The 19,077-nt window shown below is 44.0% G+C and overlaps 1 protein-coding gene across 6 annotated transcripts in view; it reads left to right on the forward strand.

The window, feature by feature from the left end:
* Positions 1-19,077, forward strand: part of MRTFA (myocardin related transcription factor A) — a 342,546-nt gene that overhangs the window by 210,456 nt on the left and 113,013 nt on the right. For all 6 annotated transcript variants that reach the window (XR_003942109.1, XM_030202867.1, XM_030202876.1 and 3 more), the window contains one exon: positions 17,989-18,044. Coding sequence is in view for 5 of the 6 variants with exons in the window: in XM_030202867.1 (XP_030058727.1) it covers positions 17,989-18,044 (56 nt within the window). In the remaining variant the exon portion in view is untranslated. The remainder of the gene's footprint in view (positions 1-17,988; positions 18,045-19,077) is intronic.

Consider the following 19,077-nt stretch of genomic DNA (forward strand, 5'->3'; position numbering starts at 1 on the left):
CTAGAAGTCCAAGGTAGTTTCTGTAGGCATGGAAAGGTCTACTTACAAAAAAAGCTGTGAAGCACACAACAAACTTGCAATAATAATAAATACTTCATTGTATTTGTGAGAAACACCCGAATATATACCATTCAGTTCTTAGAAAATATCATGAAGAAGGAATAAGCCTCAGAATCCCATCTTCGGCATGACTGTTCGCTCAAAGATTCCATAGGATGGTTCACCTCATAGGCAGAAAAACCTTCTTTAGAAGTGTTATAATAACAGGTGATCCCTTAAAAATATTTAAGTTAAATTTCTTAATGCTTCTTAATACTTTAGAAAAACTTTCACACTTATCCGAACCAAAGCTGTTGACACACTGAACCCCACCACCAGTGGCCAGTGTTTTGCTCGCTGCTTCTTCAGGGTAATGGGATCAGTGCACTTCTAAAACAGCATAGTGCATCCATTCTGAGCAGTTCAGCAAAGGTCTCCCTAGGAGCTCCAGGTAAGACCCTTCGAGATGGTTATACAGAATGAGAGGGTCATGAATGCAGGTTAGTGTAGGGTAGAGCAGGAACAGGGCTGTACCTGCATAGCTAACCAAATAAGTAGGACCATTTAAATAGAAGTAATACCTTTTCCCGGCTTTCTGCGTGGGTATGGCACTGAATATTGTCTGTACCTGGATCGCTTCCGGGCACCTGCAGACACCCAGATATGTAGTGTCAGTGCCTGAAATTGGGGCCCTGCTCTAAAATTTGGGTCAACTGCTGATCACCACTGGCTAAATGTTGACACCAATGTGTCATATTTCCAGGAGACCACAACAAGCTAAAATGGCTTCTTTACATAGCTGTGAGTTTCACCATTTTTTTCTTAAATTTCTGTTTCCCCTTATGTTTCTGAAACCTTTAATGAAGTATAAGGGTTATCAATTGCTCATCATACTCTGTGTGGTGACACGAAAGAGCTTTTGAATTATTTGAGAGAAGGGGTGGGAGGGGTTAGAAGGATGGCACTGAGGGGTTTACATGTACAGAGAGTTACCCAATTTCTTGGAAGGCCAGAGAATTTTTCTTGCCCAGTTGTCGGTAGCACTCACAAACTTTTTTTGCCCTAGGCAACATTCCATGCATCCTGCAGTAGCATGTTGCATCAAACCTTCACATAATTATAGCAAGATCTGTATCCAGCAAGCATACTGCCAGCTTTGGAACAGGCTCTTTTTTAGGCCTGGACGTTGGAAAATTCAAATGTGGCCCAGGAATGATTGCTGCCTTTCCAACTTTAGTAGACAGGAACATTTATCTCTGCAGTGATCTTATTAATTATGATAATGAGTAATTTTAACTGAAATTCAGCTTCAGGTTTTTAGTGCTTGTTAGCTTTGAAGAAGGAGAGCAAAGGGGAAACTGATCGCCCGAGTTGGCTTGGTTTCCTAATTAAGCACCTCTCTTTATTCAAGCAATTAAGAATGTTATTTGTAGAGCTGTAGCTTCACCTCCCTGGTTTATGATGCTCTCTGTGTAGTGTCCTGTAGCCTGTTCTTGAGTAGGGGCCAGTTAGGCAGAGGTTCAAGTGATAGTCTGAGTGGTTGCAATAGGCTGAATTTAACCAGCCCCACTAGTAGAATTAACTAGCAGTCACTGCCAGATCAGACTGTGTGGTTGCAGGCATAGTTTTGCCATGTCTGGCTGTCAGGCTACTCAGGTGACTGAAGAGGCAAGATGTTTGTTTGGTCATCAACCATGCTGCTGACCATTAAATACACCTCATAAATATTATTGTTAGTTTGTCAGTTACTGTGGAGCTCTGTCGTTAGATTGGGAAAGTAGGGGTGTTGAAAGTGAGTTAAATGTGAGAGGGGATCTTGAATGTTTATCTGACTGAAATGGGGACGTACAGTGGGTGAAAATGGAGGTCTTGCAAGCATTTGGTTCTATATCTGGCTGTCATGATATTCTGTCTTTCCTCAGTATATAAATGTGTGGAATGGATGGGCCATTTCAAGCTTTACTTTCTTCATTACTGTGTTAGTGTGTTGTGAACAAATATATTTGTAGTCATTTAGCGACTACACACAGGCATCCTAAGAGGTTTCTGTCTTTATACAGTAACTGTTATGCCCTAGATGTAGTTTTAGATTGAGATCAGAACTCCAGTTTCAGTCCTAGTAATTATAGGTGCCCAACTGGGAGGTAGGGTGGGGTAGAAGGAGATCTTTTGCAAACTAGTCTAGTATAGTGAAACTAGTTTATTCTTAAAAGTCCTCTTACTTGATCTGCAAAAATTCAAAACTGTCCATGGATAGAAGAATAATGCCCCGAGCCCCCACCTCTCCCTCTTTCAGGAGTTACCCAGCAATATCCTCTGTTGTGTGTCTCGGATTTTAAGTGGAGGCAGCCTCCCCCACCCCAACCCCCATGCACACACAATATAACTTTTTTTAATTTTCTAATTGTGTCTTTGAAGCTATTTCTCCTGAGCTTGTTTGCTTCTCTGCTGCTTATATTAGCTGCTTCAGCCAGTGGTTTATCATACTAGATGTCACTGGCCAGTATACTCAAAAGCAATCCTCCTGCCTTCTTGGGGGAGCAATCCAGAGTAAGGATACTAGAGTGTAGGTGAAGGTTTAAAGGCCAAGCAGCTTCATGGGGTTCTCTCCTTGCCCTCCATGGATGCTCTGAAACAGTAACTACTGATTGGAGCTGGTCAGCCACAGTTGGTCATGTGGCTTTAATTTTAATGGTATATTTGTTATTAGGACTTTTCTTAAAAGCAGACATTTGGTTCTTGAAGTCCTTTGCTGCTGGGACTGATCCTCCTGGCAGCTCTTTGCCTCTTTTAGTAACATGGCTCTTCTCATCCCCCCCCCCCCCCCCCACCCCAGCAGCTAATATGGGCCTTTGCCAGGGTTTAGCAGCACCTCCCTCATCACAGAGAGACCCGTCACCCATTCTGGCCTGGGTTTAGCAGTTCTGGAGGACTCTGCTTATCGATCTTCTCTTTCCTGTAGGCCATATTAAAACCAGCAGAAATAGTAAATATCCAGTTGTATATATAAAAAAAAAAAGTAGCTGTCGGAGCCAGCAAAAGTACCATGGACTCTTCTGATGATGGGGTTCTACAAACTGTGTTGGTGGTATTTTTGTTTTTACTTCTAATCTGAAACTATCCTTACCCCTTTTTGATAGAACAAAATTAAAATCCAGGGCCTCTTTGGAGGAAGGAGGGGAGCGGGGAGGGATGCAGGGAATGAGGAGGGGGTAAAAGCAAAACACAGATTGGAAAACAATAGAAGCTAGAGAGGGGAGCTTGGTGTAAAAGGAAGATGAGTACTGAAACCGCAGGGAAAGGATGGAAAGCAGGCTTATCACTTGAACTATTTGTGCAATGGGCAACAATAGGGTTCAGGCCCTCTCAGTGATTACTGTGCCACAGTTAGCCAGGGTCCACCTGCTACTACTACTGCTACTACTTAACATTTCTAAAGCACTACTAGGGTTACGCAGCGCTGTACAATTTAACATGGAAGGGACAGTCCCTGCTCGAAGAGCTTACAATCTAAAAAGACAAATGTACGGTTAATCAGATAGGTCAGACAGATTGAGGCAACCTATATGTTCGAAAGGTTAGGTTCCGAATGCAGCATTGAAGAGGTGAGCTTTAAGCAAGGATTTGAAGATGGGTAGGGATGGGGCTTGGCGTAGGGATTCAGGAAGACTGTTCCAGGCTTAGGGTGAGGCAAGGCAAAATGAGCGGAGCCTGGAGTTGGCTATGGTGGAGAAGGGTACTGAGAGGAGGGATTTGTCATGTGAGCAGAGGTTACGGGCAGAAACGTAGGGGGAGATGAGGGTAGAGAGGTAGGGTGGAGCAGCAGAGTGAGTGCATTTGTAAGTAAGGAGGAGAAGCTTGAATTGGATGCGGTATCTGATCGGAAGCCAGTGAAGCGACTTGAGAGGGATGATATGAGTATATCGGTTCTGGCGGAATATGAGATGTGCGGCAGAGTTCTGAATGGATTGAAGGGGGGATAGATCGCTGAGTGGGAAGCCAGTGAGGAGCAAGTTGCAGTAGTCGAGACGAGAGGTGATGAGAGCGTGGACGAGAGTTCGGGTGGTGTGCTCAGAGAGGAAAGGGCGAATTTTGTTGATGTTGAAAAGGAAGAAGCGACAGGTTTTGGCAGTCTGCTGGATATGCGCAGAGAAGGAGAGGGAGGAGTCGAAGATGACCCCGAGGTTGCGGGCAGATGAGACGGAGAGGATGAGGGTGCCATCAACTGAGATAGAGAGTGGGGGAAGAGGAGAAGTGGGCTTAGGTGGAAAGACGAGGAGCTCGGTCTTGGACATGTTCAGCTTCAGGTGGCGGTTGGACATCCAGGCAGCAATGTCGGATAGGCAGGCCGATACCTTGGCCTGGGTCTCTGCGGTGATGTCTGGTGTGGAGAGATAGAGCTGGGTGTCATCAGCGTAAAGATGATACTGGAAGCCACCTGGTTTCCTTAATATTTAAGCTATCTCTGAATTCTGCCGAAATCATGCCTAAGGTCTCTGTAGGTAAGGAAAGCCACCCTGGTCTCTCAACAAAGGAAGATGCTGACTCCCCTCCCCCCTCCCCCCAAAAATACTGGAATATGCATGAAAGAGTTCTGATGGGCAACAGTACTGGGAAATTGGTTTGAAAATGGAAGCATTTTAAACCTGTTATGTTGCACAATTTGTTTTGAGAATTGTGGTGCCTGGCCTGTTTCCATGCTATGGCTACAGAGGTTTTTTTCCTCCCTTGCCTCACCTGTCGTCTGCTAAGAGGTTATCTCAAAGCCTGATCCAGTCCCATAAATGATGGAGTTGTCCAAAGCAGAGGATGGCAGCAGAGAAATGAACAAGTTCCTGCAAAGAATCAAATGAAAGGAGAGAGATAAAGACCCTTCAGCCCATGTAACCTGTCTAGTTTCCTTTTGTAGCACCAGGCATAGACCACAGTTGATCTGTCTCCTAACTTCTTTGCAACAAAGGGTCCTCTTTGCTTATTCCAGATGTTCTTGGATTTTCTTACTGTTTTGCTTCCACTGGATGACTGACAAAATCTCACTCCTGTCCTGTGTTCTGTTTTGAAAGCATTATCACCTCCTACAGAGTTTGGGCTATAAACAGCATGCATATGATACACCCCAACAGATACCTTGTATGCAAAGTACATGCTAGAGGTGTTAACAGATTTCAGGATATTAATTAGCTGTTTATAGAACCCTAAAATATATTTTTTAAAAATCTTTGGTAGGTTTGTGTGTGTGCCCTAGACTCTGTTCTCAGTGAAACTGAGCAGATAAATTGAGACAGCAGAGTAGAACAGTTTGGAAACTTATATCCCGAGAGCCTGCTCTAGAAATTCTTTTCCTCTGAAAAACATTTGCTGCTTGTTCATTATTTGGGGTCTGTTTGGTTACCTGTAATGCTGTCTAGCACATATTTAATGAGTAGGCTCCATACCAGTAACAGAAGCAAATTGTCCAGGGGACAGACAGACTGTAGTAAGTGGTGGGCAAGTCCCTTCAGAAGGGCTTTTTTTTGTTGTTACATTTGTACCCCGCACTTTCCCACTCATGGCAGGCTCAATGCGGCTTACATATTGTATACAGGTACTTATTTGTACCTGGGGCAATGGAGGGTTAAGTGACTTGCCCAGAGTCACAAGGAGCTGCCTGTGCCTGAAGTGGGAATCGAACTCAGTTCCTCAGAACCAAAGTCCACCACCCTAACCACTAGGCCACTTCTCCACTCCAGTAGAGGCGTCAGGGAAGCAGGAAGCTGTACCCAGGACTTGAAGCAGGAGCTGTGCTGGAAGCTGAGGCTTGTGCTTGGAAGCTGGAACCAGGACTGGGATAGAGTGCTGGAAGCTGGACCCAAGGCTGGAAGCAGAAGCAGTGGTGGAAGCTGGAACCAGGGCTGGAATCAGTTGCTGGATGACCTGTTGCGAGGCAGAGCAGTGACTGCAGAAGAAGGACCATGGTGATGATATCAGCAAAGGGCGGGCCTGAGCAGTGTCAACCCAAATCCAGCCTCCCCCAAATGAGCATGCACAGCTCTCGGCAGACCAGAGGAGGAAGCAGCATGTAGGCAATGGGGGACATCACATGGGACCCCGACACAGAGATAAGGGAGCGCAGGGCTGACCGTGACACAAATAGACCCCTTCTATAACTTTGGGATAGTTGAATATCTCTGTCGTATCCCTCCTCTCCTTCCTCTCAGATGCATACATTCAGACCTTGTCTTTTGGTGTAGACTCAGTACAATGCTGGAAACTTCTTTCTAGTGCAGAGGGATTAAGTCATGATCCTCTAGGGCCCTAAATGGTTCTGATTTTCAGAATACTCCTAATGTTGATCCATGAGAGAGATTTACATGGATACATTTTCCACTGTATTCAAATCTTCCTCACGCATGTTCACTATTGATATTCTGAAAACCAGAACTCTTTCTAGTCTACTAGCCCTTGAGGACTGATTGAATATTGTTGCTCTAGATCAGTATCTTCATTCATGTTTAAATTGCCACTTTGTATTCTAATGAGCTAAAGGAGAGCTGCCAAATATATCCCTATACAGGGCCGTGACACTGCAGACCAGTGCATGTCGGTGACGTCCATCCCCTCCAGCCCACCTTCAAACTTCAGTAGAGGGCATTCTTAGGGTTCTGACCATTTCCAAATGCATTCCCTTTTGTCTGTTGAGAAATGCTGTGTTCTTCAAACATTCTGCTTTTCCCACTTTCCCCGTTTCTACCCTGAGCCTGGGTAGAGAGGCAGAGTAGCAGAAAAACAAACAAAAACAGACAATAGGGGCCTTACACTGAAGAAAACTGCTTTCTGCATCCTTCAGTATATGTGGCCTTATGAAATGGATGGTCTCATTTTTCCCAGCATTTCCACCAATTTGCAAAGAAAGTGCCTCTCTGATCTGTTGTGCCAGAAAATCCAAATTAGTCTCAAAAGCTAAGATTGAAATCAGCTTTGCTAATTTAGTGTAGATGTTGTTCAGTCATTATATGTTAGGGATCACTCTTGGTGCTTTATGGCAATCAAGCAGTGTACCAGAGGCTGCTGATACTGGCTGCATTAGAAGAGCTACATCCTTCTGACCTGGGACTCACATGAAGTGAGGGCGTTGCACAGCCTGCAGGAAATAACACGGTACATGGTATGAAGCAGAGAGGAAGTGAAAGTATAACTTTGTAAATGTATAACCTGGAATACGGTATCAGCCATTTAGTTTAAAAGATGGTGAGTAGTAAATATTGGTGCCTTTTCTGTTGTACGATCACATTGTATTGGAAGTCCCAAAAATGTAAACATCTGATTTGGTGTAGCCTCATCTACCTTCTCTAATCAATCCACCAGCACTCATGGAAAGATTGGGGGAGGGAGGAAGGGAGGTGTACTGCAGCAGCATGCCCAGGGCTTTCACCTCAAAATGTGCCCTCGCCCTGCTTGTCTGCAGACTGTATTCAGACTTGCGTGGCCTGGTGTCAGCAGCACTGGCTGCTGAATTTCTGAACAGGTGCAGCACTGTATATGATTCTGTAGCTCCTTTGATCCCACCACAGGATCACATGTGTATAACCATATACATAGAGAGATGCATAACACTTTTTCTTTACTGGCCACCATCTCTTATTCAGAGTATAGCTCACTTACTCACTGATATGTACTCTTGATATCTTGTCTCTTTTGTCAAGATGTCTATCATAGGTTTTTCATTGTATTTAATTATAAAGCAGTGTTCCTATAATAGTAAAACAGTTTTTATATACTGTCACTATCAAAATAGCTCTAGACAGTTTACAACAACAACAAAAAAAACAAAGATCTGTGAGAGTTATAATATTTAAAAAAAAAGTTAAAAACTAACCCAAGTACTTTTTAAACAGCAAAGCTTTCAACAGTTTACAAAACTTAAATATAGAATGGAAATCAGGTAAGAGGAACAGGAGCTTTACAGAATTTTAAAAGAGAGTATTTTAAACTGAATCTGAACAGAAATAGCCAGTGTGTAGTATGCAAAAATGGAGTAACCTATCAAATTTGTTTTACCAAGAATTATTGTGGTGGCCGTGTTCTGCAAAAGCTGTACACTTGATATAGATTTCTTTGACATACTCAGATATAACACATTGCAATAATGTATTCTAGATAAAGTTATAGCTTGAACTATCTTTTTAAAATCTTCAACCAAAACGTATGAATGGATTTGACGAAGAAAATGTATTTTGCAAAATTTGTAGATACAATATATTGCAGTTGTGATTCACCCTCTAGGGTACAGTCAATTCTCATACTCAAACTACAAATTGAAGATTGCATGGGAAGAATTTTTCCATCTAGTTATGGACTGTCTTCAATAGGAAGTCCATTTTTCCCCCACCCACAACAATATAGTTTTATCAACATTCAGCTTAAAGGGCTCAGCCGTCAAACTGGAAATGTTCTTGAAACAACCACTCACAAAGTCAGAAGTATTAGGTAGAGATCTGCAAATAATTTCTCCTATTGTTACATCTGTGACCAGCAGCTCCTCCTCCTCCTTCCTGTGAGTGACCCTGTTGCTGTGTCTTTAGCAATAACAGCTAGTCTCTACCTTCGTGATCATATGAGGGTCACAAGATGATCAGTAGACGGCCACACAGGCCCCGATGATCAATTCCCCACTCTGTTATGAAACGGCTCCCTAAAAATAGCGCCGGAACAGCACGGGGAATTAACTCCGCAATGATCAATGCTAATAACATGCAAATTTAGGCACGTTATTAGTTTGATCATTGGGGAAAAGTGCGGGAGGATTGTGCCTGGGCATGTGCTCAGGCTCAATCCTCCCACACTTGTTTGGCAGGTCCAGACTGTCAAAAACCCAGACCTGTCAAACGCAGGAGCTGGAGGTCTGTGGGACCCCCTGTACCCCCAAAAGATGAGGCTCTAGTGGCCTAGTGCCTCCCCAAGCCCCCACACCCCTCCCAACATGAGGGCACAGAGGGGCTGGAGGTCTGGTGGACCTCTAGGCCCCCTAAACCACCCCAACACTAAAAGTAAATCCCTGGTGGCCCAGTGGGCTACATCCTCCCACCTACCCTGGTGGTCTAGTGACCCCTAACCCCCACCCCCGTACTTTGTAGTAAGTAGTGAGTGCTACACCCTTATATGGTAGGGAAGCCCTGCCCAGCGCAGGGGGTTCACTGGGCCCCCAGGACTGACGGTGGCAGTCCAGGCTGCCTCACATGGATTGAGGGGTGGGGAGAAAGAGCATTAACTTTGGGGTTAAGACACTATTCATCCCTTAAGATCAGAGCTCTGTGGTATTCCCCACGTGCTCGTGCCAGACACTCTCTGATCATGGGCGCTGGGTAAATTCAGGTGCTAGTCTGGAGCTAGTGGCCTCTAGCACCCGCGTTTACTTTTGGTCATTGGGCTGATGGTGCATGAAGCTCAACATACTGGTTGCTGATGTCACTGAACTTCATTGAGTGAGCTGCAGTATTCATTCTCACCCTCATGATCAAAAGCAAACGCCGGCGCTAGAGGCTGTTAGAGCCGGTGTTTGCTACCGCCCCATGATTAGAGCCCTCGAGCGCATGAAACAACGCGCTGAGGGCTCTTTGTGCAAGTAGCATGCAAATGTATGCTAAACAGGGCTCAGCGCATTCATCCCCAATGATCAGCGACCAGCGCGCCAAAGATTGGATCGCTGGCTGCGGCAAACCCTACGCCAGCTCCGAGCTCCGGTCCCCCCGACGATCCCACCCCCCCCCCCCCCCCCCAGGTTCAGGGAGGGCTGGAGATCCGGTGGGTCTCCAGCCCCCTCAAACCCCCCAAAATTGGTCCATGGTGGTCGCGGCAAAACCCCCTCCCACCCAGCGAGCAACGGGGGGGGGGGGCTGGAGGTCTGGCGGACCTCCAGCCCACCCCAACTCCCCCCCCCCCAGCGTTGTCCGAGCAGTCCCTGGTGGTCTAGTGTTAGGACAACCCCCTCCCGACCCCCCTACCTTCAGTTGGAGGAGGGATGCAGCCTGCCTCCCTCCTTTGGGCTGACGATGCCGCAAAATGGCAGCGCCCAGCCCCACCCAGTGCATCTTGGGATACGCTAGGCGGGGCTACAGACCATGTAAGGGACCGATTCCCTTACATAGTCTGTAGCCCCATGCATCCCAAGATGCACTGGGTGGGGCTGGGCACCGCCATTTTGCGACGGTGTCAGCCCAAAGAAGAGGAGGGAGGCAGTCTGTGTCCCTCCTCCAACTGAAGGTAGGGGGGAGGGGGTTTTGCCGCAACCACCATGGACCAATTTCGGGGGGTTTGGGGGGCTGGAGACCCACTGGATCTCCAGCCCTCCCTGAACCTGGGGGGGGGGGGGGTGAGATCATTGGAGGAACTGGAGGTCCACCGGACCTCCAGCCCCCATTGCTCGGGCCTCAGGGCAGGGGATGTGGCAGGTCTTTCGGGTGTTTGACAGGTTTGGGCTTTTGACAGCCCAGACCTGTCAAACAAGTGCGGGAGGATTGTGCTGAGCACATGCTCAGGCACAATTCGCCCGCACTTCTACCCGATGATCAGAGATAATTGCGCTGCTTAAATTTGCATGCATTATCTCTGATCATCGGTGCAATAAAGCCCCGCGCTGTTTGGAACAGCGCGGGGCTTTTGATCATCTGTCTGTGTGTACTGCCTGTCTGTGTGTACTGTATGATGACACCTTTTCCTCATGGGATTAAGCCATCTTTTCTTTCCAATCTAATCAACATCACAAAGGGAACCCTTTTACTAAGATTTGCTAAGAAATGGGTTTAGTGAATTTTAATGTGGGACTTTCCTAGGGCATTCCTAAAATAGGGCTTTCCCTTTTTGCATTTTTGAGGGTCCCATGCTAAATTTACTCCTTGTTAACTTTCCTTTAGGGATAGAAATAAACTAACTGCTAAAATCTTATTTAAAAACAAACAAACAAACTTGTGGTCAGAAGATTCAAATCTTCCAGCTACTCAACTGACCAGGAAGTCTTTAATTGCATTGAGGGGCTGTGTTAGCTCTGTGAGGTTCTTTTTTTCCTACAGTTTCCTTGCAAGTGTGTAATCACTTTGCATGGAAATACAGTGGTGGAAATAAGTATTTGATCCCTTGCTGATTTTGTAAGTTTGCCCATTGACAAAGACATGAGCAGCCCATAATTGAAGGGTAGGTTATTGGTAACAGTGAGAGATAGCACATCACAAATTAAATCCGGAAAATCACATTGTGGAAAGTATATGAATTTATTTGCATTCTGCAGAGGGAAATAAGTATTTGATCCCCCACCAACCAGTAAGAGATCTGGCCCCTACAGACCAGGTAGATGCTCCAAATCAACTCGTTACCTGCATGACAGACAGCTGTCGGCAATGGTCACCTGTATGAAAGACACCTGTCCACAGACTCAGTGAATCAGTCAGACTCTAACCTCTACAAAATGGCCAAGAGCAAGGAGCTGTCTAAGGATGTCAGGGACAAGATCATACACCTGCACAAGGCTGGAATGGGCTACAAAACCATCAGTAAGACGCTGGGCGAGAAGGAGACAACTGTTGGTGCCATAGTAAGAAAATGGAAGAAGTACAAAATGACTGTCAATCGACAAAGATCTGGGGCTCCACGCAAAATCTCACCTCGTGGGGTATCCTTGATCATGAAATCAGCCTACAACTACAAGGGGGGAACTTGTCAATGATCTCAAGGCAGCTGGGACCACTGTCACCACGAAAACCATTGGTAACACATTACGACATAACGGATTGCAATCCTGCAGTGCCCGCAAGGTCCCCCTGCTCCGGAAGGCACATGTGACGGCCCGTCTGAAGTTTGCCAGTGAACACCTGGATGATGCCAAGAGTGAATGGGAGAAGGTGCTGTGGTCAGATGAGACAAAAATTGAGCTCTTTGGCATGAACTCAACTCGCCGTGTTTGGAGGAAGAGAAATGCTGCCTATGACCCAAAGAACACCGTCCCCACTGTCAAGCATGGAGGTGGAAATGTTATGTTTTGGGGGTGTTTCTCTGCTAAGGGCACAGGACTACTTCACCGCATCAATGGGAGAATGGATGGGGCCATGTACCGTACAATTCTGAGTGACAACCTCCTTCCCTCCGCCAGGGCCTTAAAAATGGGTCGTGGCTGGGTCTTCCAGCACGACAATGACCCAAAACATGTGCAAAGGGGAAAAGGATAGTGATAGGAGTGTACTACCGTCCGCCTGGCCAGGACGAACAGACGGATGCGGAAATGTTAAAGGAAATCAGGGACGCAAACAAACTGGGCAACACAATAATAATGGGGGATTTCAATTACCCGCATATAGACTGGGTTAATGTAACATCTGTACACGCAAGGGACATAGGATTTCTTGATGAAATCAAGGACAGCTTCATGGAACAGCTAGTTCAGGAGCCGACAAGAGAAGGAAAAATACTAGACTTAGTCCTTAGTGGTGCTCATGATCTAGTGCAGGGGGTAACGATACGAGGGCCGCTTGATAACAGTGATCATAATATGATCGGTTTTGATATTGGCATTGAAGGAAGTGAAACTAGGAAATCAAGTACGCTAGCGTTTAACTATAGAAAAGGTGATTATGACAAAATGAGAAAAATGGTGAAAAAAAGACTGAAAGGAGCAGCTCGCAGAGTAAAAAACTTGCATCAGGCGTGGATGCTATTTAAAAACACCATCCTGGAGGTTCAGGACAAATATATTCCACGTATTAGAAAAAAGGGAAAAAAGACTAAACGTCAGCCGGCGTGGCTAAACAGTAAGATAAAGGAAATCATTAGAGCCAAAAAACAATCCTTCAGAAAGTGGAGAAGAGAACCAACTGAAAGTAACAGGATAGATCATAAGCAATGCCAAGCCAAATGCAAAGCGGAGATAAGGAGGGCAAAAAAGGACTTTGAGAAGAAATTAGCGTTGGAAGCAAAAATACATAGTAAAAAATTTTTTAGATACATTAAAAGCAGGAAACCGGCCAAAAAGTCGGTTGGGCCGCTGGACGAAAATGGTGTTAAAGGGGCGATCAAGGAGGACAAAGCCATAGCGGAGAAATTAAATGAATTCTTTGCTTCGGTCTTCACCGAGGAGGATTTGGGGGGGACACCGGTGCCGGAAAGAATATTTGAAGCGGGGGAGTCGGAGAAACTAAACAAATTCTCTGTAACCTTGGAGGATGTAATGGGTCAGTTCAGCAAGCTGAAGAGTAGTAAATCACCGGGACCTGATGGTATTCATCCCAGAGTATTAATAGAACTAAAAAATGAACTTGCGGAGCTACTGTTAGAAATATGCAATCTGTCCCTAAAATCGAGTGTAGTACCGGAAGACTGGAGGGTAGCCAATGTTACTCCGATTTTTAAGAAGGGTTCCAGAGGAGATCCGGGAAATTATAGACCGGTGAGTCTGACGTCGGTGCCGGGCAAGATGGTGGAGGCTATTATTAAGAATAAAATTGCAGAGCATATACAAAAACATGGACTGATGAGACAAAGTCAGCACGGATTTAGTGAAGGGAAGTCTTGCCTCACCAATCTAATGCATTTTTTTGAGGGGGTAAGCAAACATGTGGACAATGGGGAGCCGGTTGATATTGTATATCTGGATTTTCAGAAGGCGTTTGACAAAGTGCCGCACGAAAGACTCCTGAAGAAATTGCAGAGTCATGGAATCGGAGGTAGGGTATTATTATGGATTAAGAACTGGTTGAAAGATAGGAACCAGAGAGTAGGATTGCGTGGCCAGTATTCTCAGTGGAGGAGGGTAGTTAGTGGGGTCCCGCAGGGGTCTGTGCTGGGTCCGTTGCTTTTTAATGTATTTATAAATGACCTAGAGATGGGAATAACTAGTGAGGTAATTAAATTCGCCGATGACACAAAATTATTCAGGGTCGTCAAGTCGCAGGAGGAATGTGAACGATTACAGGAGGACCTTGCGAGACTGGGAGAATGGGCGTGCAAGTGGCAGATGAAGTTCAATGTTGACAAGTGCAAAGTGATGCATGTGGGTAAGAGGAACCCGAATTATAGCTACGTCTTGCAAGGTTCCACGTTAGGAGTTACGGATCAAGAAAGGGATCTGGGTGTCGTCGTCGATGATACGCTGAAACCTTCTGCTCAGTGTGCTGCTGCGGCTAGGAAAGCGAATAGAATGTTGGGTGTTATTAGGAAGGGTATGGAGTCCAGGTGTGCGGATGTTATAATGCCGTTGTATCGCTCCATGGTGCGACCGCACCTGGAGTATTGTGTTCAGTACTGGTCTCCGTATCTCAAAAAAGATATAGTAGAATTGGAAAAGGTACAGCGAAGGGCGACGAAAATGATAGTGGGGATGGGACGACTTTCCTACGAAGAGAGGCTGAGAAGGCTAGGGCTTTTCAGCTTGGAGAAGAGACGGCTGAGGGGAGATATGATAGAAGTGTATAAAATAATGAGTGGAATGGATCGGGTGGATGTGAAGCGACTGTTCACGCTATCCAAAAATACTAGGACTAGAGGGCATGAGTTGAAGCTACAGTGTGGTAAATTTAAAACGAATCGGAGAAAAGTTTTCTTCACCCATCGTGTAATTAGACTCTGGAATTCGTTGCCGGAGAACGTGGTACGGGCGGTTAGCTTGACGGAGTTTAAAAAGGGGTTAGATAGATTCCTAAAGGACAAGTCCATAGACCGCTATTAAATGGACTTGGAAAAATTCCGCATTTTTAGGTATAACTTGTCTGGAATGTTTTTACGTTTGGGGAGCGTGCCAGGTGCCCTTGACCTGGATTGGCCACTGTCGGTGACAGGATGCTGGGCTAGATGGACCTTTGGTCTTTCCCAGTATGGCACTACTTATGTACTTATGTACTTATATACAGCCAAGGCAACAAAGGAGTGGCTCAGGAAGAAGCACATTAGGGTCATGGAGTGGCCTAGCCAGTCACCAGACCTTAATCCCATTGAAAACTTATGGAGGGAGCTGAAGCTGCGAGTTGCCAAGCGACAGCCCAGAACTCTTAATGATTTAGAGATGATCTGCAAAGAGGAGTGGACCAAAATTCCTCCTGACATGTGTGCAAACCTCATCATCAACTACAGAAGACGTCTGACCGCTGTGCTTGCCAACAAGGGTTTTGCCACCAAGTATTAGGTCTTGTTTGCCAGAGGGATTAAATACTTATTTCCCTCTGCAGAATGCAAATAAATTCATATACTTTCCACAATGTGATTTTCCGGATTTAATTTGTGATGTGCTATCTCTCACTGTTACCAATAACCTACCCTTCAATTATGGGCTGCTCATGTCTTTGTCAGTGGGCAAACTTACAAAATCAGCAAGGGATCAAATACTTATTTCCACCACTGTAATAGCATTCTAAGGGTAATTCTTGAGGACTTGTTTAGATTCATATATTAAGAATGGGCTGGTAGATTGGAATATAATTGTTCTTGTATTTCCCTTTTTTGTTTGTATTCATAACCAGTGGTCTGTTTCTCTCTCTCCCCCCCCCCCCCCCCTTCCCCAATGGAGTAGGATAAAACAAAGATATTTCTTATTTGGGATGAGTGTTTTTCGGGAATTTTCCTGATGTTAGATCAGTGGCTTTCAACCTTTCTTCTGTTGTGACGCAGCTGGCAGACATAGTTACATATGTGACACATTGAACATTACATTTCACAGCTGAACAAAACAAACAAAAATAAATCCTAAGTATCTCATTATTTAAAATTATGCAAGAGGAATATAAAATATTCTTAAACATAATTTACTTTTTGTTTTATACATTTTTTAAATTAAAGTGAATGTTAAAACTTCTTTGATTAAAAAAAGACTAAGTTTGAAATCTGGGACTGATACGTTGCATATCATAACTTCCCATCAACATAAAGAAATTTTTACCCATCTTAGTCTGAACAGAGCATAGAGCTTACACCTTTTCATACAAAACAAATATATCTTCAAATTCTGGTGTCACCTTAGCAGCAACTTAAAATCTCTCCATTGCCAGATACTGTGACGTAACAGAAAATACTGCAGATATGCTGTTCAGAATCTATTTAGCAAACAGAACTTATGGACAGCTGAGCAGACGCAGTATTTCCAATTGGAACTGATGACAGCAATGGAAGCTGAAATAGGGAGCAGTGATGGAGATTTTGATTATCTGATTCTCTGCTCTTCCAGTTTGCAGGCACAGATGGTTGTTAAGGAAAGCATTGGCTTGTTCTCTATGCCCAGTTTTTGGTGACACTGGTTGAGAATCACTAGATGTAATATTATCCAGAGAGTATTTCAAGAACCCCGACAAATTATAGTAGAACTAATATTTGTCTCACCCTCCTTATTTTCTTATACTTTTTTCACTGGAATAATATAATTAGAAATCATAATATAATCTGCATTTGTTAGACAATAGTTCTTTAAGAATGTTTTCAGTAATAATTCCGGAGAAAGGTGTAATGAGTAGTAATAGGAAAACTGAGGAGCTGACTACAACTGATTTGTATTTTCTGTCTGCCTTTATATGCACTAAAAATCTTAGGTGAAGTTATTATAAAAGAGATGTGTTTTAGTGTGCGCCTATTTATGGCCTGAGCCCTTAACGCCACCCATTGATCTATCGGTAAGGGCTCATGCTCTACTTGTGTGGTGACCGGTTGGAGCGCACCAACTGACGATTAACACTGGAAATAAAAAAAAAAAAATTTGTCTCAGCGTTATGGGCACATGCCAAATCTGAAATTACCACCAGAGTGGTGCTGTTTCCTGGTGGTAGTCTCGTTTTGGTGCGCACTGCACACGCGTAGAGCCTACCACACCTTTTTAAAAGGGCCCCTAAGTAATTACATCTGCTCCTAACTCATATTACTGGTCTAATATATGATGTATTTTACTTTCTGTTAATATATTTTGAACATGTTGATGCTTTTCTGATTATGTAAGCCACATTGAACCTGAGTTCTACTTGGGCTAATGCGGGATATAAATATCATATATATATAACATGCTAGTAAAGAATAGCCTATGTGAAGTGAAGCAATTCTTAAAGCAAAAACAAAAAACCCCCTGGAAACTGTACAAATAATGATAGGACACAACCCTCTTCCTACCACCCTTCATCTACGGCAGGGGTTCTCAACCCAGTCCTCGTAACACACCTAACCAGTTAGGTTTTCAGGCTACTCATAATGAATATGCATGAGAGATTTGCATGCCCTACCTCTATTGTATGCAGATTTATCTCATGCATATTCAAGGTGGGTATCTTAAAAGCCTGACTGGCTAGGTGTGTCCCAAGGACTGGGTTGAAGACCCCCTATCTACAGGCATGAGCTTCCTTTTGAGCCAACTCATGTCAGGTTACTTGCTGCCATCTTTAGCACCACCTCTGTGGCTCCCAGTTTGCCTTTAAGTTTGAGTATGGTTTATTTTTGATTTTTGCTTTTGGGTAGTTCTTGGATCAGAGTTTTTGTGGTATACTTTTCTCTTTTTGGTGCATCCTTAATGGTTCTTGTTCATAAAAGCTTGTCTTAACCTTTGTAAGTCAAAATAATCAATATGAAATTGTGTATGTTCTTAATTTTCTGATTGTAAAGAAGATTGTTTAAAGCTATTATGTAGCTTCATAGCCAGAGTGTTTGTATATGATTTAACATTGGTATTTATATTCAGCCATTTTATTCATAAATACAACAGAGTGCAGTACATTTAGTAATACATACTAAAAATACGTTTGAGCTAAATCCAAAAAATTAGCATGTAACAGTACATTTTCTTTTTAACTTTGTGAATTATTTTCATATATTAGAGCTTTTTTTCTCTAGTAGAAAATATTTGATATAATTTGTAATTTGATGTTTAATTACCTCAGTATCTCTGCTGTATTCTTTTCAAGAAGTGATCTTGGAATATGATTTAAAATGATATATCCTGACGGTGCTTGTAATATTTTCTTACAGCTCTGAAGAGCCCTGCAGCATTTCATGAGCAGAGAAGAAGCCTGGAGCGAGCTCGGGTAAGACATTTCTTACTCTGTATTCACAGGGGTGAGAGAGTCCATGACTGGGGGTTGAAACCATTCACTGTTAGGACTTGAGAGTTCTCATTTTCATGCCAGTGTGACCACTCCCCATCAGGGAAAGCAAGACTGGGGTTTAGAATTCTTGGATCTAGAATGGGACCAGTTTAACTGGGAGACCTTTGGCACCTGAAATCCACTCTTTGCCACTCGTACCAACTCCCCAGAATACCAAGAGTCTAGTCAGGGAGTGTTCTGAACCAGGAATTTATTTAAAGGAATAAAGTAGTAGTCGGACAAAGCAAAAATTCAATCAGTGAGCAGAAAGTGTTTGTGTATATCTATGTATATCTTTCCTGTCTATATCTATCTATCTATATATAAAATTAATAAATATGACAAGTACATTCATGGCTTTTATTCTGGGAATCTTCTTTGCAACTAGGTACCTCCCTCCTTTTTCCCATGAATATCATAAGAAACTGGAGTCTGGACTCGAGTATGATCTTAGGCACTGTACTTCTATAGAACCTGGACCACCTTGTCTCAGCTCCAAAGGTCCTCTTCTCTATCCAGAAGCAGCAGTGCCCTTTCCTACTTGATATCTAGAGGCTCCTTTGCCACACAACTTATTTAAATTCTCCAATGTTGTATATCTGTTATGCTACTTCAAAGTCTGGGCTAACCAAAGGTCCCTATTCCTCCCTTGGGGTTTGGTGGCTTCTTTAGCCAAAGACAGGGAACTGCCTTTAGGCTGGTGTATTTATGCCAGTTAAGATTTCCCTCCAAGAGAGTTCTGTGCCCACCATTACATCACTAGTGTAGCAAATCCTACCTGGTTCTGGAAAATGTAAGCAGCACAAAAAGGTCACCTCACAATACTTTTTTAAATTACAGATTTACTATACTGCCTTCATACAATGGCATCAAAATGGTTTACAGGCTATTATAAAGTGGGGAAAAATGCCAAAAAAATTTAAATGGGAACATAAAGGCAAAGAGTAGCAGATTTGCCAATAGAAGGGTGGGA

The sequence above is a fragment of the Microcaecilia unicolor genome, chromosome 1, assembly GCF_901765095.1.
Source record: "Microcaecilia unicolor chromosome 1, aMicUni1.1, whole genome shotgun sequence".
Lineage (NCBI taxonomy): Eukaryota > Metazoa > Chordata > Amphibia > Gymnophiona > Siphonopidae > Microcaecilia > Microcaecilia unicolor.